Source organism: Chrysochloris asiatica, unplaced genomic scaffold (genome assembly GCF_000296735.1).
Source record: "Chrysochloris asiatica unplaced genomic scaffold, ChrAsi1.0 scaffold00195, whole genome shotgun sequence".
Lineage (NCBI taxonomy): Eukaryota > Metazoa > Chordata > Mammalia > Afrosoricida > Chrysochloridae > Chrysochloris > Chrysochloris asiatica.
The window spans coordinates 5,502,156-5,527,237 of record NW_006408713.1 but is presented as its reverse complement, the minus strand read 5'-3'; the positions used below and the strand labels follow the sequence as shown (position 1 = coordinate 5,527,237).

The 25,082-nt window shown below is 50.2% G+C and overlaps 1 protein-coding gene across 1 annotated transcript in view; it reads right to left on the bottom strand.

Annotated features, from left to right (window-relative positions):
• The window catches only part of LPCAT1 (lysophosphatidylcholine acyltransferase 1), a 75,545-nt gene extending 50,848 nt beyond the window's left edge, over nt 1-24,697 (bottom strand). Inside the window, exon 1 of the mRNA XM_006872376.1 lies at nt 24,560-24,697. Coding sequence (XP_006872438.1) covers nt 24,560-24,697 — 138 coding nt within the window. The remainder of the gene's footprint in view (nt 1-24,559) is intronic.
• Nucleotides 24,698-25,082: the final 385 nt, after the last annotated feature.

Below are 25,082 nucleotides of genomic sequence, written 5' to 3'. Positions count from 1 at the left end.
AAAATAACCTGGCTTGGGCCGGGCACACTTTAGTCCTCAAAACTGACCCCTTTGACCAGAGATGGAGGCAGAGATGATAGCATGGAAAGATACAGCAGCTGAGGACTCTAGACTCATGGAAAGAGAAAGGCTGTGTGCTGGTGGCCAGGAGGCAGGCTTGCAGAATGTGCCCTTGGGTTATTTAAATGATTATATATTCTTGAGTGTTTTTGTGTACATCAAAAAACAAAACAAAAAAAACAGAGGGAACAGAAGCAAATACTGTTGAATGATGATGCATGGAGGGGGTTGTAATCATTGAAATGAAGCGAACTATGATAGGACGAGTGAAAAACTGATGTTCTCCCATGTAAACTACCATTCAATTCACAATAAAAACTTTTTAAAAAAATGCATGTAAGCGATTTTTAAACCAATGTACGTTATACTAGTGACTACAGTACTTTCACTCACTATATACAATAATATTTTGTTTAAATTTGGGTTGGGCATTTCTCCCCCCAGTTATATTTTATGAAAAGTTCATTTTAAAAGTAGTAATTAATAAAAATTCAATTTCTCTCTCTCTCAAAAAAAAAAAGTGACATTTTTGCTTTTTTAATACTTTATAGAGACCTTTTACAGCAAATACGCCCAGTGCAATATATGGTTTGATTTCTTGACTGTTGTTTCCATGGGTGTTGACTGTGGATCCAAGTAAAGGGAGACCCTTGACAACTTTACTACTGTCTCCCTTTATCATGACCGTAGGGACAGCCAGCTGCATAAATGAAAGAAGACTGGCCATAAAGCAGTTAATGCTGAAGCTGGGGGGAGGGGACATGCGTGTGTCCATTACCTTCTTCTCTACTTTTCTATCGAGTTGAAATTCCCTGTGATGAGAAGTTGAAAAAGTGCAGATTCTGTTTTGAAGTGTCAAACAGTACTCTCCTAGTTACTGGCTCAGAGTCTTTCTAAGGGGCGGTACCTTCGGCTGCAAGGCCCAAGCTTACACCCTCCACTGTGCTAAACCAAATATCGAGTCAACGCCAAAGCATGGTGACCTACGTGTGTGGGAGTAGAACTGCTCCGCTGGTTTCCAATGGCTGATCTTTCGGAAGCAGATCGCCCGGCCTTTCTTTCAAGGAACATTTGGAGTGGACTTGAGTCATCAACCTTTCAGTGAGCAGCTGAGTGCATGAGCCACTTGTACTACACAGGGATCCCCACTCCCCTCCCCCATTGTGTTACACAACCTATTAATCACCCTCCCTATCTGCCATGACTTTGGTGGTGTTTAGTGCCCTTGAACCTTAGGTACCCTCCAGTGTAGGGCTTCTGAGAAGCAGCTGGTGGGCTTGAATCATGACCTTGTAGTTAGCAGTCCAGTGCTTATCCTACAGTGTCAGTCACACCAGGACTCCAAGGCTACAACGCATCACCTTTATGTGCAAGATTGGTCACACTGCTACCTTTGAAACAGAGGGAAGAGGGGACCCAGAAATCTGAATTAAACATGAGCCACTTTCTGACTGGAATCTTGTGACTGAAATCCTGAGGAATGTTGAAGTCTGGTCCCCAAGTTGCTTGAGCAATTGTAAAAGTACAGGACCTGGCCAGGGTTCATAGCTAAGCAGCCACACCCTGGGACATGCCATTAGGGAAGACCATCCTTGCCATTAAGGAAAACCTCCCATAAAAATTGTGTAATTTTACTTCCTTGTGAAATATTTTATAAGTAGGACTGATTTACCTAGCGCCCTGGGCATCACTTAAAAGGACAAACTTTATCCTGGGCAAAAGGAAAATGTCAACCCCTGGAGCAGTCTGAACTAGGATCCCAAAGAACCATGCTCAACATCCCAGAGTACGTTCTGTCTGCTCCTACCAGAGGCCTCTGCGGTGGAATTCATCCTCAAAAAATCCTGAGCAGGCACCAAATTAGCATGTCCACTCCTAAACATGCCATTCCCCCAAATCTCTACCCAGACATATTTATATGGACTCCTGGTATGGTGCTGTAGGATTAGCATTGGACTATGGAATTTCAAGGTCGGCAGTTCAAACCCACCAGCTGCTCCTCGGACACCCTGTACAAGGTGGCTATGTGTTGAAACCGACTCAACAGCACCTAACAATAACAACATCCCTGTTTATAAACATGACATCTTTTCCCCATTCTCCACCGAAAAACTTTTAAACCCGAAGAAAACCTTAATGGAGTGCTGGTGTGGTACTGTAGGATCATGCACTAGACCTCACAGTTGATGGTTCAAATGTACCAGCTGCTCCTCAGAAACCCTATACGGGTTTGCTACGAGTCAGAACCGACTCGATGGCACTTATAGCAACAATAAAACCTTTGGTCAGGGAGAAGGGGGTTAAGCGTCACATTAAGCCCTCCTTGTCTCAGCTTGCAGGCACTTTCCTATAACAAACCCTTCACCTATAGGGAAACCCTGCCTCATGTGACTAGTTTTAATCAGTAGATGGCAAGAGCCTCGCCTCGTAGGGTGCAGGTGTGGTTAGCACTCACGGTAAAACCTTGTGTTTCAGAAGAAACGTGGAGCCACTGATCTGTTAAAGAGGCAGTTATCTGTCCAAGCAAGTGGTGCTCTCTGGTCTCTAGCCACAGTCTCTGGACCAAGCAGATGCTGGCACGAGACATGGCCTCAACAGAATAGACCAGAGCGGCCACCTCGCCAAAGGCAGGGGCCCTGGCCAGCAAGTGTGCAGGAACTCTATTCCCCTGAGGCGCATGGGTTTCAGAGCTCCGTGCACCAGTCAGGGTACAAGACTCGAACCCAATGCCTGAGTCACACAGTTCAAGGATTTTCCTCACATTCACAAAGGACACCATGGGCTATATGACAGAAGGGAGGAGTGAGCAGGTCGGACTCCTTGAGAAGAGGCTTGACTCCCTGGACTCAGCATAAGAGGCCATTTCTAGGGACTATGTTCTTGAGAAGCTGCATTCTGATACCAGGTGTGTTGTGCTGGTGGGGAAAATAATGACTTACCACCATGCTATAGGAGAAGTGGGCATGCTTTCACAAACCCAACGGAAACACGTCCTCCTTCATACGATTTAAGAAAATCTAAGGCAGCAACAACCATGAAGTGTCTGCCGATCTCTGGAGGACGTTGGCTGCGACCACACCTGTAAAGGTCTCGGAGAAGTTTTCTGATGGAAACAGATTCTGTGTGTTCAATTCCCCCCTCAGCCATGCTGGAAGTCCGTAACTACTTCAACTAAAGACAATAAAATGGGTGTGGACGATGTTGCTCCAGTTTCTATAGGTCAAGTGGCAGAGCTCACTCACTGGGCCCTAAGCATGATTACAGATGGAGGAGGAGCTGTGGGCTGGATTGTGTTGCCTCAAAATTCAGGGCTACCAGAAACTCAGAATGTGACCTAACGTGCACTCTGGCCAACTGCCACATTTCCATGCGCCGCCCCTCACCCTGGCTGCCATGACCTTCTCTGCACAAAGGGATCCATGCCTGAACCCCCACAGTGGTGAGGGGTAACAGAGCCAGAGAGGTGGGTGGACCCTTGCTGAGACTTGAGGTGAGCTAAGTGCTGGGGCCATCAGCCCAGGGGAAACAAGGACTTGGCCTCTGAACACAGCTGGGCTGGCTTTTTTGCATTGCTCAAAGGTGGCCCTGAGCACCTGGCCTGAGTCATGTTGAGAGGGTGGGGGACTCGGATATTGGCCCCTCCAGAGGCAGATTAGTGTTAAAATGCAAGAGCACTGCAGACAGACCTTCAAGCCATTGTGAGACACAGGGAGATGGGGCCTGAAAGCTGATCTTTTCATCACTGACTTAGAAATCAGTTTGAAGCCGGCGATTTGGAGAATTCTGAGTTAGATCAGATAGAATATTCCAACGCCATGGGCTTGGAGCCATATAATGGACCGACTAGGGGCTAGTCTCCCTGACACAGGCAAGAGAAGAGATGATCTAATCTCATTGTCTTATTCAAGAATCATGTTTAAAGAGCATAGTGAAGTATGGTTATTCCTACAGGCATACCATCAGCTGGTGTGACCCAAAGCGGTTTTATCAGAAAGGTCCCATCGAGTCAGTGCTGATTCTGCACCACAGAACAAAACACTGCCCAGTCCTGGACCAGCCTCACAACTATTGTTACACTGGAGCCCACTGCTGCTGCCACGGTGCCAATCCATCTCGTGGGGACCTCCCTCTTTTTCTCTGACCCTTCATTTTACCAAGCATGATGTCCTTCTTCAAGGACTGGTCCCTCCTGACAACATGCCTGTTTTAAGTATGAGGGTGAAGTCTCACCATCCTGCCTTCCAAGGGACACTCTGGCTATACTTCTTCCAACACAGATTTGTTTGTTCTTCTGGCAGTCCATGGTACTTTTTTTTTTTTTTAAGAGTTTTTATTGTGAATTGAGTGAAAGTTTACAGGGCAGAGCATCAGTTTTACATTCAACAAATCATACACTTTGTTTCACTACATGATTATAATCCCCTCCAGTTAACAGTGTTTCTCTCTATTCATTTTAGCTTTTTTCTTTTTCTTTTAACACTCAGGCATATATAATCCACAGTTCATGGTACTTTTAATATTCTCCTCCAACACCATAACTCAAATGCATCACTTCTTCAACAGTCTTACTTATTTGCATTAATTTTGTTGTTAAGTACCTGAGAGTCGGTTCTGATTCACAGCAACCCTGTATAGAGTTTCCAAGGAGCGGTTGGTGAGTTTGAACCGCCAACCTTGTGATTCAAACCGACATTGCGGTCCAGTGCTTTATCCCACAGCTCCAAAATTCATCCCAACCTACTGCCATCAAGTTGATTCCAATTCACAGGATAGAGGAGAACTACCTCATGGGCTGTAAATGGAAGCAAACCTCATCCTTCTCTCATATAGAAGCTGGTGGGTTCAAACCCCGACCTTCTGATTAGCCGCCAAGCACCTAACTCACTGTGCCACAGCTTCAGAAACATCGTGTCTAGATCTTGCACTCCACAGACACAAACTGGGCAGACCCACTTGAGAAAGTTCACTCCCTCTTCTGTCTTCCCCCAAATCACCAAAAAGTATTATTCATTAAACAACAAATTCCTTCTGTCCAAAGGGCAGGCAGCACAGAAATCAGTATTTCATCTACAAAATTCACTCTAATTGATACTTAAAACACAGGATGCAGAACAGGACAGGTTGGCATTCTAACTTCTGTCACTGTTCAAGGGTCACACACAGGCATTTAACAACGACAGTGGGGGACGGGCTCAGGAGGAGAGGGGACCAGTGAATGGAGGACACAGGGTATTTGGGAAACAGGGAAACGATGCTGTATGACCCCATGATGGTGGAAACATGACATTAGGCGTTTTTCAAAACCCCACAAAAGTGTGAGCACTCACATACATCATGAACCAAATCCAAACCCATGTTTGTCTAGTCCTTTCTGACTCACCGGCCCTATAGCACAGAGGAAAGCTGACTACAGGGGTGTCCATAGGGAACCTCTATAGGAGTAGACAGCCACACCTTTCTCCCTTGGAACGGCTGCTGGATTCAAACTGAAACCGGTAGCCTGAAGAATTCCCACTCACTCTTAAAGGGCACCTGAGTTCAACCATGTAAAAAATTATACAGAAAACTGCTTAATGGCTGGAAAGGATGAATGGCAATACTCAGCTCACCCTGTGCTAAATGAAGATAATGAACTATCTGGTGGTAAGAGCTGTTTTGTAGAAAACCAGACTATAACAGAAGGCCAAAGATCTAGTATATTTGGGCAGATCTCCAGACCAACCTATAATAAGTGATGCCAACGATCCCAGACACCCTTGCTGCTGGCTCTGTCTGGAAGAAAAGCTGTACGCCGATTCCCTGTCTCCACCACGTGCATGCCTCTACCTCAACCCTTCCAAGTTTGAGTACTCCTCCCCCTTTCTTAGGAAACCCAATCCAATACTGTTGTTCCAGCTCACAACGATCCTGTATAGGGTGGGTTTGAACCACACACCTTGTGGTTAACAGTTCAGTGCTTATCACCAGGACTCCAACCTCAATGTTAGCATAAATAAAAATATATAATTTCCTGCTTTACCTGCAGTCCTGGTGAGATCTGGTCTCTCCTTGCTCTTCATCAATGGCAAACAAGTCTCTTCAGCTGCAAACACTGTTACTTGTGATTCTTTCAAGTGCGAACAGCAAGGACCCTAATATTACCGGCTGGTCCAGCAACAGAACCACAAAACTGCTGACCAAGGAGTCCTGGTGTGGCGCTAAAGTCATCTGAAGTGCAAAGTCAGTGGTTCAAGCTCACTAGCTGCTCCTTGGAAATCCTATACAAGGTCACTATGGGTTAGAATGACTCGATAGCACTTAACAACAAGGGATGAGCAGCTCACTGTTCAGCCCACTGTGTCAGCAGGGTTCCTTAATGTACACCATCCACTTTAACACTGTTGGTAACACTGTAGCAACATTGGCTCAGCAACTGTAACCAAAGGAACCCAGGAATGCAGGGTGTTAACACTCGGGGACCATTCCAGTTGTCCAGCCCACTCCGACTCATGGGGGCCATGGACCAGTAAGAACGGAGGTTAGGGTGGAGGTACAGGCAGTGGGCCTGACGCAGGAGGCTGTGAACACCGGCTCATCACCCCGCACACCAGTCCATCCTCACCCTCCACTCACTGTTACCCGAGGAAGAGTTTGCCTTACCCAGTCAGTTTCCCTCTCAGCTTCAGTTGTTGTCGGCTGCCTTTTTGGACATCTCTGGCTGGCTCTACCTCTTGACACCCGATGTCCCCTCTCTGTAGTGGCACCTGATGCTCTGTCCCCCTGCAGACAGCATACTCCAGATGGACGTGGATGTGTGCATGAGTTTGTGAGTGGATGGATGGATCTCCTGGCTCTGCCCTCATGTGACGGTTTCATTCAAATGCCCGTACAACCAGTGGTTAAGACTCCATTTCTAACAAGCCTCCCTGCCCTTCACAGATGTGGTTGTTGTTGTTTAGTGCCATCAAGTGGGTTCCAACCCATAGAGACCCTGTATAGGGTTTCCAAGTAGTGGCCAGTGAGCTTGAGACACCGACTTTGTGGTTCAAATAGACTCACAGCGCCGCATCAGGACTCCATAGATGTAGTAGGGGAAGAAAAAATTAGGAGGGTGGTCTTTGCTTTTTGGTCAAGCCCCTGGGTACTGTTAGGAAGGAAACACCACTTTCAGGTCCAAAAAAGGGGCTCCCACTCACTCTCCCATGAGGCTCCAAAAAGGGAGATTCTAGAGGGCTCTGTTCAGGCTCCCAGCTTCTAAAGAGCATTCTGTCTGACTTCTCCCAACACACATTTGTTTATTCCTCTTGGCAGTTCATGGTACTTTCAATATTCTTCAATACCGTAACTCAAATGCATCTTTTTTTTTTTTTTTTTTTTTTTTTAACAGTCTTTCTTATTCATTGTCCAACTTGCCCATGCATATGCGGAAATTGACAACACCATGGTTTTCTCAAACTGACACTTGGCTCTTGAACACTTTAAAGAGGCTGTTCCCAGTAGATCTCCCGAATGCAGTGCGGCGCTTGTTTTCTTGACTGCTGCTTCCTTGAGCACTGATTGGGGATCTAAGCAAACTGAAGTCTTTGACAACGTCAATCTTTTCTCCATTTATCATGGTGTTGTTTATTGGTCCAGTGGTGAGGACTAGAGTCTACTTTATACCATCGAATGACTCTCCCTCCTAAGAGTACTGAAGGATCAATGTGTGGACAGATATGCACACACAGAACTGTTGGCTCAGGGAATTCTGACCAGCTTGGTGCTCCAAGCAGTCCAAACCGGAAGCCAAGCATCACCACCACCACTGTACAGTGGACTATTTGTCTTTTTCTCAATCATACAGAACGTTGACTGTCATTCCTACCAGTTGCCATGGAGTTGGTCACATTGACTGTGGCTCCACACAAAGGTTTTCAGCAGATCACCAGACCTTTCTTCTGAGGTGCTTCTGGGTGGACTCACATTTCCAACCTCTCAGTTAGTGGATGAAAACAGAACCCATTTGTAGCACACAGGGGATTCCTGTATCGTACAGTTTGCAAGCTCTGTATGCACCTGGATGACTATTAAGGTAATCTCTGTCCCAACATTGGGATAACTTTCCAGAGTCTGTGCTTACTGCTATATATAAACTATTTCTCCTCAGAGCTCCCACTCAAATCTAAAATTAAACATTGCTTTTCTCAAACTGAGCTTACCTTTCTCTTTCAAGATTCTCAACTAACCCCAACTTCCCTGCAGGTACTGTCAAACACTACTCAAGTGCCTGCCCACTGGAATCTCCCAGTCTGGATGCTCATGGCCTGCAAAATCCAAGTGTCTTCCAGCAGTTCACTCGAAGCATGCCAGGCTGTTCTTGTGAGCCACACCAAGCAATCCTCCTAGACAGTTACACAGTCTCACAGCCGTACACCCAGGTGAATGGCAGCGTGTTGCTGTACGGGACAGAAGGAACTTGTGCAGCCTTTTGCTGCACCAGAACCCCTCTGGTCTACCAAACCAAATCAAACCAAACCCAATACCATCGAACCGGCTCCTACATGACAGAGAACTGCTTTATAGGTTTCTGAGACTTCGTATCTTTACGGGGTGCACAGCCTCATCTGACTCCTGATGGGTTTGAACCCCTGACCCTGTGGTTAGCAGCCCAACACTGTTGTTGTTAGGTGCCATCGGGTCGGAATCGACTCATAGCGACCTTATGCATAGCAGAACAAAACAAGGTCTGATCCTGGGCCAACCTCACTACTAGAACCCCTATAAATCATGTGATTGTCCTACTACAGTAACCATCAATACAGGACTGGACAGCCATTCCTTGCCTCTGCCTTCCAGCCAACTTCCAGAAGGTTCTGTGGAAAGACCCTAGGCCCATCTTCTAAAGGTATGGAGGGAGCATGGGGGACAAGCAGATTTGTCCAAGGTGGGCTACATTGGTAGCTGTAGAGAATCAAACACCCCACATCTGACCCCAGTGCCACACAGTGACTCGGAATGAAAACTACACAAACACACAGCTCAGGCTTCTGGAGGGAAGCCACAAGAAGAGCATTAACAAGTTACACAATGAAAACTCACAGGTAGAAACGGAAATTGGGAAGCTTCCAGAAGGAATAAACACAAACCAGCAGGTGCAGTCTCCAAGCGAGTGAAAGCAACCCTATACAGAGGGGGCATCTGTGCACAGTCCCCATCCTCACTTCTCCAGCCACTTGGATCCCCAGAGGACTGGAGTCTCAAGAAGGGCTGAGAGCCACACTTGGCAGGAGGCGGGCAGAGAGGGGACGAGCTGTCTGGCCTGCACTTTACTGACTCTGCTGGGGGGCCAACACCCAGGCTTCCTGCCCTGCTCACCATGGAGCTGGCCTCTGGCAGACAGGGTCAGGGTGCAGGGGAACACCCCAGATGGGCTTAAAGCCATGGCAGTCTGGGTGGCAGGGGCCAAGCTTTTCCTCACCTGTGTCTCCTCCTCTGTTCCCAGGTGGCCAAGGTCTCCCACTTCCTCCCACAAAACTGACAAACCCGTTCCATCAAGTTGACTCAGACTCATGATCAGTGTCAGAGGGAAGCAGATGACCAGGATTTTCTGCCAAGGTCCCTAAGGGTGAACTCAAACCTCCAACTGGTTACCAGTCCTGCTGGGCCTCCTGCACCTGTGTGTATGTGTGTGTGTGTGTGTGTGTGTGTGTGTGTGTGTGTCAAGGCTGACATCACAGTGCTGGATCTCCGAGCGCAGGACACGGTGCCGTTTCTTGCTCTCTGCGAGTCCATCATAGTGGAGTACTCAGGAGAGACACATGGTGGCTGAAAGGCCTGCTCATTTCACACCAAGCGCACCCCACAGTCCCAATAGGTGTGGCCACCGGCAGGGTAGCAAATGTCATGAGGGGTGGGTCAGTGGAGGACACAGGCAGGGCTGAAGCCTAGGAAGATGGCCAGCTGCCACCTCAATGCTGCCACCAGGTGGTATCAGCACCCACCTCCCGACTCCCCACTGTCTTCAATGTCACCACACCCCGTGATGGAAATGTCATCGCCCCCAACTCGGGGAAGCCACACAGCCATCAGCCCAAGGACACACTTCTTATTTCCTGTCACAGTGAGGCACAGAGTCCTGGAAGGCAGGTCCGCCAGCACTCCAGGTGAGGCATACCTGCAGTCAATGCACATAGAGCCAGGCCTCTGAACTGCTTTGAACCGGCTCAGTCATGAATGATGATGTGAAAGTGGGAAGAAGCCTGAATTTTAATAATGGGGGGTTTCAGGCAAGACCCTCTACAAAAAAAAAACAAAAAAAACTTGCTGGTGTTGTTAAGTCAATTCTGACCCACAGTGACTTTGTACCAGGTTTTCAAGGAGAGGCTGGTGGACCTTAGGGTCAGCAGTCATTGTGCTTACCCTATAGCATCACACCAGGACTCCAAAACAAAGACTGCTATTACTACGTGCTGTCGAGTAGGTTCCAAATCACAGCAACCCAGTATAGGGTGTCTGAGGAGCAGCTGGTGGGTTTGAACTGCCGACCTTGAGATTCAAATCGATCTTGGGGTGTAGTGCATTATCCTGCAGTGCCACACCAGGACTGCAAAACAAAGATGTTGTTACTGTTAAGTGTAGTCAAGTCAATTCAGACCCACAGGGACCCTGTATAGGGTTTCCAAGAAGCTGGTGAGCTTGAACCGCCAACCTTGCGGTGCACACCGACTCTGAAATCCAGAGCATTAACCCACAACGTCACACCAGGACTCCGAAAACAAAGATACAAGAGACCAAATAAAAGAGATACAAATGGAAATCCTAGAGCTGTGAACTTTGCAGAAGTGGGCTGATAGTGAGCGCTGGGAGGAGAAGCTGAGCAGAGACCAGGAGAGGGAGACAGACCGGGGAATGAATGGCGGGCCAGGTGCTGCACAACTAACTTACCGTTTTGTGAGCAGCTTTGACAACAGGTGACCTAGCACAGGTGTTCCACACAGGTGATGGGAAAGGGGTGCTTCCTTCTTTCTCCTCACGCTGCTCTGGTGACCAGAGGTATAGCCAGTGTCCACCCTGATCCACCACCAAGGAATGGGGGCTGGCTGCGCTGCTTTGGTACCTGGACTCAGGTGGGCTTGGCTCCACACTTAAAGAGCCCTCAGAGTCACCAGATCAGCATTCTTATTGTTACTACTAAGTGCCATTGAGTCAGTTCCAACCCAAAGCAACCCTATACAGGGTTTCTGAGTTGCGGCTGGTGAGCTTCAACTGCTGACCCTGTGGTTCAAAACGATTTTGCAATCCAGCGCATTAAGCCACAATGGGATACCAGGACTCCATTAGTCTAGCAGACACCTTCAGAACCAGCTGCACTGGGGTCCTAACAGACACTGAAACCAGCCTCCACCAACTACTTACTTCTGGACAGAGTGCCCTGAACATAGAGATCACCTAGGCCGACATGAACTCTGCCGTCATACCCTCCCGCACCCACCTCGTGAGATCCTGGGCTAGGAGGAGCCCCCCAGAGCTTTCTCCTCTCCGGGTCCAATAAGAGCGCTGGTTTTTTAGAAATTTTCCTTTTCTTGTTTTTGTTTATTCCTTCTTTGCCATTTTCTTCTCTTTCCATCCCCTTGAATTTTATCCTATCTACGCTTCCCTCCCTTTTCTTCTGTTTCTCATTGTCTCCCATCCGCCTTTCCCTTTTCATCTTTCTTTACTACTCTCCACCCCTTTTCTCTTTTTCTCTTCCCTCTCCCTGGGTTTTCTAAGTGGCTTCCCCCCTTCCTTATATGCTCCGTTTTCCTGCCCCTTTTCTCTTCTTAGTTACTACATTCTTTTTTTCTGGTTGCTGTCTGTTTTAATTTCTTTTCTCTCCATTATTTTCTCTTTTCATTGTTGGCTACTTTCTTGTTTTACTCTGTTTCTGTTCTTGTGTGTGTGTGTGTGTGTGTGTGTAAAGGGTTTGCTCTACCCACCCAACAGGAGATGGCAACCATGCCAAACAGCCCAGTCACAACCATACCTTCTGTAGCTACACCCACTGGGCTAGAGCCACACCAGGACCAGCTCCTAAACCACCTGATCAACAACAGAAAGTAGGCAATGCCAGTCAAACGCACCATAAACAGAGGTGGCAGGAACACCAACCAGAGAATGAGCACACAAATTCCTTCTCTAACTATACCTATAGGAGGCAGTAGGTGAGAGTTTAAGAACACATCAACATAATTCATCAATTAAATACAAAGATAACAAACACCACAATGTCTGGGAGGCAAGAGATACTATAGGTCAACCTCGGAGTGGAAAGTTTGTAACTGAAAACATCCCACTGCTTAACAGTTACAAAGACGACAGCCTATGAGAAGCAGGTATCACCTGCTGGGTAGAGAGGGTCAGTGAAAGTGAGGGACCTTTCACGGGGGTCTCAGCAATGGCCTCAAGCACACCAAACATGGTAATGCTGGCATAAGACTGGGCAATGCTCCTGCCATACACAAGTCAGAGCTGACATCACAGCGCTAGCAAAAACAATAGAAAATCTAAACAAGTGTTCCAATCATTCAGCCAACATGTCCCAAGTACCTGCCAGGTACAGGTGCTGTGCCAGGTGCCAGGTGGGTGGCTGGTGCACCTGTGGAGGAGCAGGTACACAGGGCTGCAGACATTGAGACAGGGGTGCTGAGTGTGGGGATGTGGGTTAGCGACATCCTTCTCCAGGGGTGTCTAGAAAGGCGGACTGGGGGTACTGAAGCAGAGAAAGAAAGCAGCGTGGATTGGGGGGTGGGTGTGGGAGGGTGACTGAAAGCATTCCACATGCAAGAAGGACGAGCACAAGGACTCTGAGCTGAGGGAGGGGAGGAAGAGCTGAGGGAGCCAGTGGGGAGGGGGCACGCATGGCTGTAGTCCACCCCCGCTGGGGCACTGACAGGTTCCCTAGTTGGTCTCAGGCCCCACCCCAAGAGCTCCCCCACTTCCCTCACTACTCTGCCTGAACTGCCAAGCCCCATTGCCAATGGCAAGGGACAATTGGGGGCCACTGTGGCTCTGTACACGCCTCATCCGGGTGGGCTGCCTGGGCCCCTCATCCTCACCTCTGTCCGACTCTCCCTGTTGCCCTCACATGCAAACCACACAATACACAGACAGCAGCCCTTATGTGGCTGCCCCATGCAGAGCACACAGGCTGCTGGGGCTGGATAAATTCCACCTGTGAACCAGACTACGTGGCAAAGCAGAACTGAAACTGGCTTACACTTGACCCAATTCCCAAGGTCCCTCGCATGTGGAGCCAAGACACCAAGACTGGACCTGGAGGCCTGCCTCAACTCACCTCAGTCTGGAGGCCTGAGAGTTATCCCTTCATGCCAGCCAGAGGGGCTGCCGGTCTGCAAAGAGCTGGCACAAGGCAAACCTCACCCACATTGATGGGGAAGGGACCCAAAGACTGCAGAGGGCCACTGAGTCCAAGGGGGCACCGGGACGCGGAGCTGTTTCAAGCACCAGTTGGCAGGAGAGGTAGGATGCTGGTCTTGCAGCAAATGGTCCCTTAGCCCCAGGTTCTGCCCTGGGCCAGTAGGGGGACTCCCTGACTCAGAGGCTGGCATTCCAGACAGGAATGGAGATCACCGAAAATGGGGTATACTTTTCATGAACTCTGAGGATGGGATCAATTCTACCACCAAGGGCTAATTTTTGCAGGATGACACGGTGGCTTGGCAGGGGTGTGTGATGAAGAAATGCAGCCTGCAGGTGCTGGACGCACGGTGACAAAGGTGATGATCCCAACAATCAAGACTCACCAGTGCACATGTAAAGTCTGATAGGCCAAGGTCCTGCCCTGTGACCCCACTGCCTGCCAGCCCCGGGTGACCCGCCCTTCTCTCAGGGACCTTATCTTCTTACAACCATGCCTACCTCTCAGGAACCCAACTCCCACAGCCCCGCCCACTCGTTGGAAACCACGCCTCCCACAGCCCCGCCCTCCTCCAGCTCAGAGACCAGGAGAACAGACAGGCTCAGAAGTCTCCGTGTGACAAGGAATGGCCTTATCTCAAGACACTGCTGCAAGTCTGAGTAAAAGGAATCCCGAAATTCGAGACGTGCAGCATACTCAGCAGCTTTCCCTGGGTTAGCTAATATCTGCAGAAGGCCCACGTGGCCTCCAACCTTAGCCATGGAGAAACCCCAGCACATCCCTGTACCTCTCAGCTGTTAAGAGTCCCTCGGGACACATTCTGGCCCCCTAGCTGAAGGAGTCCGCTAGCCACCAATAGCATATATGGGTCAAGGCCCAGGGCAATGGCTGGCTTGGTACCCACACCCAGATGGCCTGGAATGGGGAGGTGAGGGCTGGGGTGGTTTGTTCCCTAGTGAGGGTGGACTCTCGAGAGCACTGGGATGGCACACGTACAGCTGGAGGTGAAGAAGAATGATGAGACAGAGTGGATGGCAGCTAGGAGACCCCTCACCTGAGCAGGGGGCAGCTAGGCGACCTGTTTACATAAAGCAGGAGACAGCTAAGAAATCTCCTCACCTGAGCAGGGGACAGCTAGGAGACCCCCTCACCTGAGCAAGGAGCAGCTTGGAGACCCGTTTACATAAAGCAGGGGGCAGCTAGGAGACCCATTTACCTAAAGCAGGGGGCAGATAGGAGAGCCCCTCATTTGAGCAGGGGGCAGCTAGACACCCCCTCCACCTGAGCAGGGAGCAGCTTGGAGCCCCATTTACCTAAAGCAGGGGCAGCTAAGAGACCCGGTCACTTAGGCAGAGGCCAAAGTGGACGGGCAGGAGGTGAAAATGCCCTGATGATTCTGGGGGTGAGGAGAGTGGGCTCTTGCCTTCTTTGTAGATTTATCCACTGTCCACAGGTACTGGATGTCATTGGGTGCCAACGAGACCACTGCCGAGACCACTGGTCAGCAGAAGGAGCAGAGCCAGGTGTGGTGGGGGCGGGAAGACAGGAATCAGTGGGTGACACATCCAGCTTGAGGAACCTGTGGGACCTTGTGATGGCATCATGGTGATTCGCAGGGTACAAAAGTGACCAACAAGTTCTCCTTACAGGGGATAAAGGCATGTGGCTGCAGGCAGAGGGGCGCCACAGTTTGCTGTCCTGGGAATAAGTAGCCCTCAGGGAAAACCTGGACTCCTGGTGTGGCACTGGACTGGGAACCACAAGGTCAGCAGTTCAAACCCACCAGCTGCTCCTTGGAAACCCTGTAAAGGGCTGCTATGAGTCATTACTAACTAGACAGCACTTAACAACAAGATAAAAACTCCCCACATCAGGGGAGACCAAGCTCACTCCTGACGCCACGAGGGTCTTCCCCTAACTCCAGCGCCATGTTCTCATTGTAAGGATCTGAAATACATCACACATATGTTGTTCTGTTTTTAAAAAGCATGTTATGTGGCAAATTATGTTTTTGTGGTGGTGGTGTATGTACTGTGGAGTCAGTTCCGAATCATAGTGAGTGACCCTGCATAGGATTTCTGAGGCTATAAATTTTTATGGGAGCGGAAAGCCTCATCTTGCTCTCACAGAACAGCTAGTAGTTTTGAACTGCTGATCTTGAGGTTAGCAGCCCAAATCGTAACCACTATGCTACGAGAGCTTCTAAAATTATGTTTCAGAGGGGGTTAGAAAAAAAAATCACTGCTCTAGGTCTACAGTGAAAATATCACAGTGGAAAAATCTTTCTTGGAAAAGGCCATGACCACAGGCGGCAGCCCCCACCGTCCCAGATTTCCCACCACAATCACACAGCTGCAAGACCCTTGGATGATATCTACAGTATCACTGCAGGGTCTCCCAATGCCACCATGAGCAGAGGAAAAGCAGGACTGTGGGTGGGGGAAGCCCCCTCCAACGTCCAAGTTTAATAACAGCAGTTAACAACTTTGGAAACTCGGTCTCACCAGGCGGGGAACACTCTAATCATCGCTCACACCACAGAGCGTGCACCTGGGGTTGCAACGTGAGTTTTGCTTTGCTTTTAGGAGGACAAATGCTGGGATCGCATTGAAGGCGTAGCGTTATTTCCAAACACACATCTATCAATCTGCTTTTTCCTACAGCGACTTTTATAAACAACCCACAAACCCACATGGTACAACGTGATTACAGGCTCAAGGAAAATCTGAAACATCCAAGACGCTAGCTCCAGACCCTTGGGGGACCCGGCGTGGAGTAGTGGGTATAACTGGTCACTCTGGGGAGGGGCATTTCTGTCTTGGTCAGTGTCCCTGGGAAGGTTCCTTCTTGTATGTCCGGGTAAGGCAGGGCCAGGGATGTGGTTCTGGGGAATGCACATGGTATAGGGACATCTTCTCAGATATAAACCATGTCTAGGAGCTGCAAGGGGTCTTCAGCCCCAGCCCTGCCCTGGGTCAGGCCTCTGCCCCCGACCCCAGATGGAGAAGCAGACAAATGCACACCGGCAAGTCCACCACCTCCCTCAGCAAAGGGGCTCTTTGTATGGTTGACTGCTTCAGGGACCACGTCACTGATGGTTTAAGATGAGAAACAGACCATGCAATTGCAGAGACTGATAGTAGGATGACACAAGGCAGAAACACTGAAATGTACAGGAACCGGACATGAAAATGGGCCTTAAGTTGACGTTTTCTCAAGATTCAAGTCCATGGGAGGGGGAGGGGAAGCTGGCAACCAGGAAGTCTTGGGTAAATATACCCACAAGCCATTTCTCACTAAAGAAAGTGGAAGTCAGAGTAGAAATGAGGTTGAAACACTCACGAAGAGTTCAAAAGTTCAGTGTGGCCCAGATGGCTGGGAAATGCTCAGCTATGAAGCCAGGGGACCAGTCAGCAGTATCTCAAGGCTCCAGACTGACCCACCGACCACAGAGGTTGGGGACAGGGGCTCACCACCGGCTCAGCTACACCCGCTCAGGTGTCCAGGCAGAAGGGACTGGCCACTGCTTCCTCTTGCAGCTGAAAAGATGGAGCTCAGGCCAACCAACTCACTGTAGGCCTTGTAGCGAGAAAACGTGACCCGCGGTTTAAACCAAGGGGCCTGAAAAGGAAAGATTTGTTTAAAATGTGCTGTCGAGTCAGTTCTGACTTGCCGTGGTTATGAGTTACACTGCTGGTTTCAAGGTCAGCAGTATGAAACTACCCGCTGTTCCGCGGAAGAAAGATGAGGCTTACTGCTCCTGTAAAGATTTACAGCCTCGGAAACCTTATGCAGGGTCGCTATGAGTCGGAACCGACTCCTTAGCACATCACCACCACTTTGGAAAACTCAAGGTTTCCGAGGAGCAGTGGGTTTGAACTGCTGACCTTGTGGTTAGCAGTCCAGTGTTTATCTTACAGCACCACACTGTAAAAAAAACAACCCAAAGGGGTGATGGTGGAGGGGAGGGCAGAGTTCAAATCCACCCAGAAGTGCCTGGGAAGAATGGTCTTGTGATGTATGTCTGAGGAATCAGCCATTGAAAACCCAGTGGACCGTGGTTCAACTCTAAGACACAGTGTCGCCCTGAGTCGAAATCCACTCCACAGCGCCTGGGAAGGTAAGAGTGGGGACATCCAAGAGACACCTGAGTGCTCCTATCCTGGGCACAGTAACACCTGAGTCCTCAACACTGCTCTCAGCAGCTCTCTCTGCAGGCCTGGAGACAGGGCAGGCGAGGGGCAGACGTAGCCCCCATCTCCCCCATTCCCCAGGAAAAAGGAGTGAGTCCTGAGAGCCAAGAGCAGTCAGGAGTCCCGGATGGGTGTAAAGTGTAAAAATACGTAGGGGCAGACCCTGGCGATATTGCGGAGTCAGTTCCAGAACACCGCAATAAAGCAATAAAAAAACTATCAAGTGAGTTGTGTGGACATTTTGTTTCCCTGTGCACATAAACTACGCAGTAAGAGTGTAATGACAAAGTTTCCGATACTGTAAGGACTGCCAAAATGGGACAAAGAGACACCAAGTGACCACATGCTTCTGGGAAAATGGTACTGATGGACTGGCTGGACCCTACAGGGTTGCCACAAATCTTCTGTTTGTTGAAAAACAAAACAAAACAAAAAATATTACCTGTGAAGTACAATAGAGGGCTGTCTGCCTGTGTACCACTCCCCAACTCCACATCCAGCTTTGCGGTCAACAGAATGGAAAGGTGTGGCTCCCTGGAGGAACGAGGGGGCAATGCATGTATGAAGAGCAAAGATCTCGGTTACATGTGTGACGAAAGTCCAGTACTGTCACCAAGATTGATGACAAAGTGTTGGGTGAGTCTCAGGAACCTCACAGCTGAACATTTAGCAATCAACATGATTGGACAAAGAGGAAAAACACTCTTTCTTAATTTCTCATTCATACAGATAGAGCGTGGATGACAAGGCTTCAACTTGTTCACCTGAGACACCTCAAAAGACCAAGTACTGGGAATGGAGATCACGTTTGGTCAGAGGGAATGAGCCTCCCATGAGATGGAAAGGCGCCAACATCCATAACACACCATGAAGGTGGCAAAGGACCAGGGAGCGATTCATTCTGTTGCTTGTGAAGTTGCCATGCGCTTCAGTCAATGACTCTGCCTAATGACAGACCATTACCATCGTGTGAGGCTGTTTGGTGCTTTTTAAAAACTGAGTTCCAAGGAGTCAGTTGAAAACACATTTCCTGTTATTATCCTACAGGTCTCTCCCTAGGACCTACGGTGCTGTGCCTAAAAAGCAAACCACTATAAAACAAAACAATATACACGCTCCTTTGAAAAACTCAAGTTTCAGGACAAACCAAACCAAAAACCAAGCTCATGGCCATCGAGCAGATTCCCACTCACAGCGACTCGCAGAACTCAGGGTTCCTAAGAATGCAAATCTCTATGGTGGCGGCAGGGAGCAGCTGGTGGGTTTGAACCACCAACCCTGTGCCTAACCTGCAGCACCACCAGGAAGGTTTAAAAATCCAAGTCCAGTCTTCTGCAACCTTGTGCTTCCCCCTCCCCATTCTTTAAAGTCAACTGTGATGAAGCTTCCTGTTTCCCCCCAAAACTAGTCAAGTGTTAATTAAGTACAGGAAAGTTGTCTGAAGGTTCTGAGAAAGCTCAGGTGCCTGAGAGGCTGGGTCAGTTGTCCACACTCAGCCAGTCCCACTGGCCCGGAGTCTCAGTCTTCTCATCTCTGACCTGGGAATGCCAAGCCTCACTGCTTCCGCTCCACCTCCCAGGGCTGAGGCTGGAGGGAGGCATTGGGGAATCACCTATGACCTGCACTGTGCTCTCTGAGCCCACAGCAGCAGGCTGCCCGGCCACTACACTGGTGCTCTCAGTTTGAGGCTGTCCCCAAGCCCTCTGGGGGTGGGGGGAAGGCGGGAAGGGGTTGAACCTGCTATCTTCTCTGCCTTCCCTGCATGGTCTCCAGTTGGAGCTCTACTGGGGAGCTGTCAGCTGCCCCCCAATCACTCCTCTATAGACTGCAGCTCTGTCTCCATCACTGACAGCCTCCCAGAACGCCAGTGTTGGGGGTCAGGGAACTCCTCTCCCTCTTTCCTCCCCAACCCTGGGCACAACCTTTGGGTCATAGAAGAGCTTATAGAAGGTTTACAGAGCAAAGTACGTTTTTAAAGCCTCAGCAATACATGCTCACTTCCTGCCTACAAAAGCAACACGTTAACACGAGGCTAAAGAAATCTGTACTGGAAAGCGTCAATATCCAATACTGCACCGGCTTAGGTTCAGGTCTCAACTGTGCAAACCCCACCCCTCACCACCCAGGGATCCCTGCTCACAGAGAACCTGCAGGGCAGAGCTGAACTGCTCCTAAGAGTTTCCAAGGCTGCACATCTTTACTACAGAAGTAAACCACCTCATCTTTCTCCCAGGGAGCAGCTGGTGGGCTCCAACTGCTGACTTTTCAGTCAGCAGCCTAACAGTTAACACAGCACACCAAAAGGGCTCCTTTTTAGTCAAACCAAAAACCAACCCATCAAGTCAAGGCCGGTGTGGCGGAACTGTAACCACCAGGTCAATGGTTCAAATCCACCAGTGCTCCTTGGAAGCCCTATAGAGGGTCACTAGGAGTGGGAACTGACCTGATAGCACGTAACAACACAGGCTTTCTGCGACTATAAATCTTTATGGGAGCAGACAGCAGTATCTTTCTCCTGCGGCTCGTAGTCTTGAACTACTGACCTTGTAGTTAGCAGCCCATTGCTTACCCCAAAGTGCCACTAGGGCTCTTTTAGTGAGGGGATAAATACCTCGTTTTAAAGCCTCCCCCACCCCAATGGGTTTGATAGCTCTTTTCAGACCTTAAAGAATTCTGGTGGCACTATGGGATAGGCACACTATATCGGATTACTATGAGTAGAAATCGACTCCACATCAGTGGGTTTGGTTTGAAGGATTTCAGACCTTAGTGTGTTGATTTCTGTCCACAGACATTCCTAAGCTTCTTACTGAGTCTGCAATTTAAATAACAGATGGGCTGGGTGGAGGAGGGAGGAGGCACTGTGCTAATCAGTAGATACCGGCCAGCCATTCATCACTGGTGCAAACTCTACCAGGTGGACAAAGGTACCTCCCCAGCTCAGGAGACCCACTGCCATGGACTGAATTCTGATATACATACAGCAACCATACAGGACAGAGGAGAACTGCTCCTTAGGGTTTCGGAAACGAATCCTTTACGGGAACAGTCAGTCTCATCTTTTCCCTTGAAGCAGCTGGTGGGCTTGAACTGCCGACCTTGCTGTTAGCAGACCAGTGCTTATCCTACAGCACCACATTATGGTTTGGTATTTAGGCGTCCTGGTGTAGTGCTATAGGATAAACACTGGGCTGCTAACCAAAAGGTTGTTGTTAAGTGCCTATGAGTCGATTCCAACTCATAACACTTAACAACAACATAGCTTGGTATCTCGGTTGAATTTCTGGGACATCATTGGATTCGTTAATGTATTTGGGGCTCAGGTTTCCTTTACATGAAAGACAAGCTATTTCACTCTTGGAAACTAGGGTGATACAGAATATAAAGGTAAAAGGTTTGTAGTGCACTATGGTGCCATAGGACAAGCACTAGGCTGCTAACCCCAAGGTCGGCAGTTCAAACCCACCAGCCTCTCCACAGGACAAAGTTGAGCCTTTGGCTTCTGTAAAGATTTCCATTGTTGTTACAGGGTCACTGCAAGTTGGAATTGACTCAGTGACAGTGGGTTTTTGGGGTTTTACAAAAAGCAAAATGTTTTTGCAGTGCTGAAGTTAGATTAGAAGGAGTGTCTCAGATGGGGACCAGCTGAGCCGTATGTAACTACCTTGTGACAAGTGATTGGTGGTGGTGGTTATGTGCTGTGGTGTCGGTTCTAACTCAGGAGACGCTGCACAGCATTTCCGAGGCTGTATATCTTTGTTGTTGTTGTTGTTATGTGCCGTGGAGTCAGTTTCGACTCATAGCGACCTTGCATAGGGTTTCCGAGGTTGTAAATCTTTACGGGAGCAGAAAGCCTTATCTTTCTCCAGCAGAACAACAGCTGGTAGTTTCAAACTGCTGACCCTGCAGTTAGCAGCCCGATTCGTAACCACTACAGTACCAGAGCTCCTTATACATCTTTATGGGAGCAGAAAGCCTCATCTTTCTCCAGCAGGACAGTGAGTAGTTTCCAGCTGCTGACCTTGTGGTTAGCAGCCCGACCGACTCCTAACCACTACGCTACCAGAGCCCCTTTTGTGACGAGTCTTCTTAGGGTTACACCGGGAACATTATGACAAAGTGTATACGTATGAGCTCCCTCCAAGTTCAGCACAAAACAACACCAAGTTCAGCATACCTGTTCTTCCTCAGAATGTCAGTAATACCAGGGGGCTTCCAAAAGTCAGGGGACCCATGTAAACAATATCACACAATTCACAATAAAACATTAAAAACAAAAAGGCAGGGGAATGCCTTTATCTTTTAGTCCATTTTTTTCTGCCCACATTTTGAAGCCCCCCAGTATGAGGGAAAACCCACCCCCATTAATTGTCCCGGAGCTGGTTCTGACTCCTGGTGATCTCTGCAGAGTGGAGCTAACTGCTCAGGTGGGTTTCATAGCTATGGCCTTTTGGGAAAAGATCTCTGGGCCTTACTTTTGAAGGATCTCTGGGTAGGTTTGAACCATCAACTATTCAGTTTCAGAGGGTAACTGTTAGCACCACTCAGGAAGTCCATTGTTCTCAACTCAATTCTGACTCCTATGATCTTAGGGCAGAAAAGAACTGCCCCAAAAATCTTGGGAACTCTATATAGGGTTGCTGTGAGTTGGAACCAACTTGCTGGCACTTAACAACAACACATGTTTTCTGAGGCTTTAAACCTTTACGGAACCATGTAAACTATCACATAATTCACAATAAAACATTTAAGAAAAAAACAAACAAAACCTTTACGGAAGTAGACATCACCTTTCTCCCATAAAGCAACCGGAGGGTTCAAACCACTAACTTTTTGGTTTGCAACCTAATACTCAACCCACTGTGCCATCAAGTCAGTGGTCCATCTCTGGGGGACAGGGGCATCTAAAACTAGGTAAGTGGCCTTAGAGCTGGACTCCCTGACATGAAGAGCTCCCATCCCAAGCTTTGGCGGGGACAGACCTGGGTTGAGGGTTTCTGGCACTGCTCTGGGAGCCAGTTCCTAGGTTAGTGAGCTCATTCACCACAACTGAGCTAAGTTTCGTGTGGACATGCCTGCCCTGGCTCCCACATATCCACACTACCATGCTACCCAGACTTCCATGGAGGGGGCGCTTCTTCCAGGAGGGGGCACATATGGTGAAGGATGAGGGAAGAAGTGATGAGCACCCAGAGACCTGGGCAATCAGAGCTAGAGGCTCTGTAACTCAGTAAAAGGACAAGTTGTAGTTATGTGCCGTGGAGTCGGTTCCAACTCATGGCGACCCTGTACAGTTTCCAAGGTTGTAAATCTTTACGGGAGCAGAAAGCCTCATCTTTCTCCTGCGGAACAGCTGGTAGTTTCGAACTGCTGACCGTGAGGTTCGCAGCCCAATTCATAACCACTCCGCTACCAGAGAGGGCCTCAACCACAAGAAGGGGTGGGGCAGGGTACCTGTGTGTGTGTGTGGGGGGGGGGGGATCTGGATCCCAGGGTACCTACCTTGGAGGGGAGGTTCTAAGCAGTAGCACAGAGAGAAGGAGAGACCCCACTGGGGCACAGGAAAGGGAGGAGCTGGTGGCTGCCCTATCTGGGTAGGAATGGAGAAGAGAGGGCAGACTCAGCTGGGAGCCAAGTAACTGCTGCTCTAACCCCTAGGGCTCTAAGTACAGAACCTAGTAGGTGACACCACTGTCCATGAGTAGAGGTGGGCGGTATCTTGGGAAAGACCCATTCGGACCAAGAAAAGCTGGCCATTCTGTGGCCAGAGATCACTAGGAGAAATGGCATTCGCTTCCTTCTTGTCACTTCCTTTCCCATAGATGATGGGACCACCACCAAGAAGGGCCTTAGGGAAACCCGGTGTTCCAAGAGACCCACAAACTCCACTCGATTCTTTTAGGTAAATTATTTTACAACCTCCACCCCCAAGTATTCATACAGTTGGAAATACATGCATAACCATATTATTGGTCATCGACTGGGATAGGTCCAAAAGGGGACTTGCTCCTAAGGATTATTTTGGAGTCAAAAGGAAGACCCTTTGTGAGCAAAGGCTCAGGAATTGCAACCACAACCATCAACTAGGTCCCACCTGAGTGGCAGTTCTGAAAGTCATCACACTGGAAAAATAGATTCCACCGGCGGGACACGCATGGAAACGAAGTTACCCTGGGCAGGCGATCTGCTTCCTGAACACAAGGCACATTTCTCGGACAAGGCCCGCTGTTCTCAGAACCACTCACAAATAAAACATCCAAGCAAACCGCACGTTTGGAAACCGGAGCGCAGGAAAGAATCTGGCCACAGGCCAATCCCCAGGGGCGCTGCCCTCGGAGCAGGGATAAGGCGCGGAACGCCACGGTGGGAACGCTGGCCACTCGTGTCGCTCAGGGGCCCCATGACCACCGCGGCCTGCAGTCTCCGGCACCGACTCAGAGGACCCCAGTGGACCCCCATGCCAGCCTCCCCTGGTGAGCGCTGGCCCGCAGCGAAGGGGAAGCCCGGCTCGGGCCCTTGGGAGCGCACGAGGCCTGTTCGGCCAGAGCGGATGTCGGACCCCGGGTGCGGATGGCGGGGACTCGTGGTGCGGGGCCGAGCTCTGGGTGAGGATAGCAGGGAGTCGGGGGCACGGGGACCCGGATGAGAGCAAGGGGGACCCAGGATGAGAATGGCAGAGATTCGGGCTGTGGCGGCGGAGGGCGGGTGCAGAGTAGGGCTCGGGATGTGGGGACCCGGGGACGAGGATGAAGGCGGCGGGAAGTCGAGAAGCGGGCGGGGCGGGGGGCTAGGGGCCCGGGCCCAAGAGGTGGGCGGCCGCGGAGGGAACCGAGGAAGCTAGCCCAGGTTGGGCCGCGGGGTTCGCCGCCCTGCCTCGGCCCCGCTCTTCCCCCGTGGCCGCCGGGCGGTCCCCGAACAGCGAGGCACCCACCTGGGCCTTTTGCAGGGCGCTGAAGCGCAGCTCGTGCACGAATGGGTTCCGCCCCGGGGGCGCCAGCCACCGCGCATCGCCGGCCCCCGCGCTGGAGGAAGCGGGAGCGGCCTCTGGGCCGCGTCTCCGCAGCCGCATGGCCGCCGCCGCGAGGAAGTCGGAGCGGGCCGAGGCTGGCGGACTGGTGGGCAGGCGGCGAGCGCACAGGGACTCGGGTGGCGAGGACCGAGGATGCGCCCGCGGCGGGAGAGGGGCCGGCGGCAGGCCGCGCAGGCGCGCGAGGAGCTGTGGTGTGACGTGGGCGGGGAGGGGCGGGGAGGGGCGGGGCCTGTGGGGCGTGGCGTCTTGCGAGCCCCGCCTCCCGCTGACCCTTGTGAGGCGCCCCAGCGCGCCCCCGGAGGCTGTATGCAGACCGGGCGTTTTCCTGGTGGAGAGTGCCCAGGGGCCTAGAGGCGGTGGGGCGGGGGCGCCTCTCCTCCCAGTCTCCGGACCCTGGTGGTCGAGTCGCCCCGGAACACCGGGC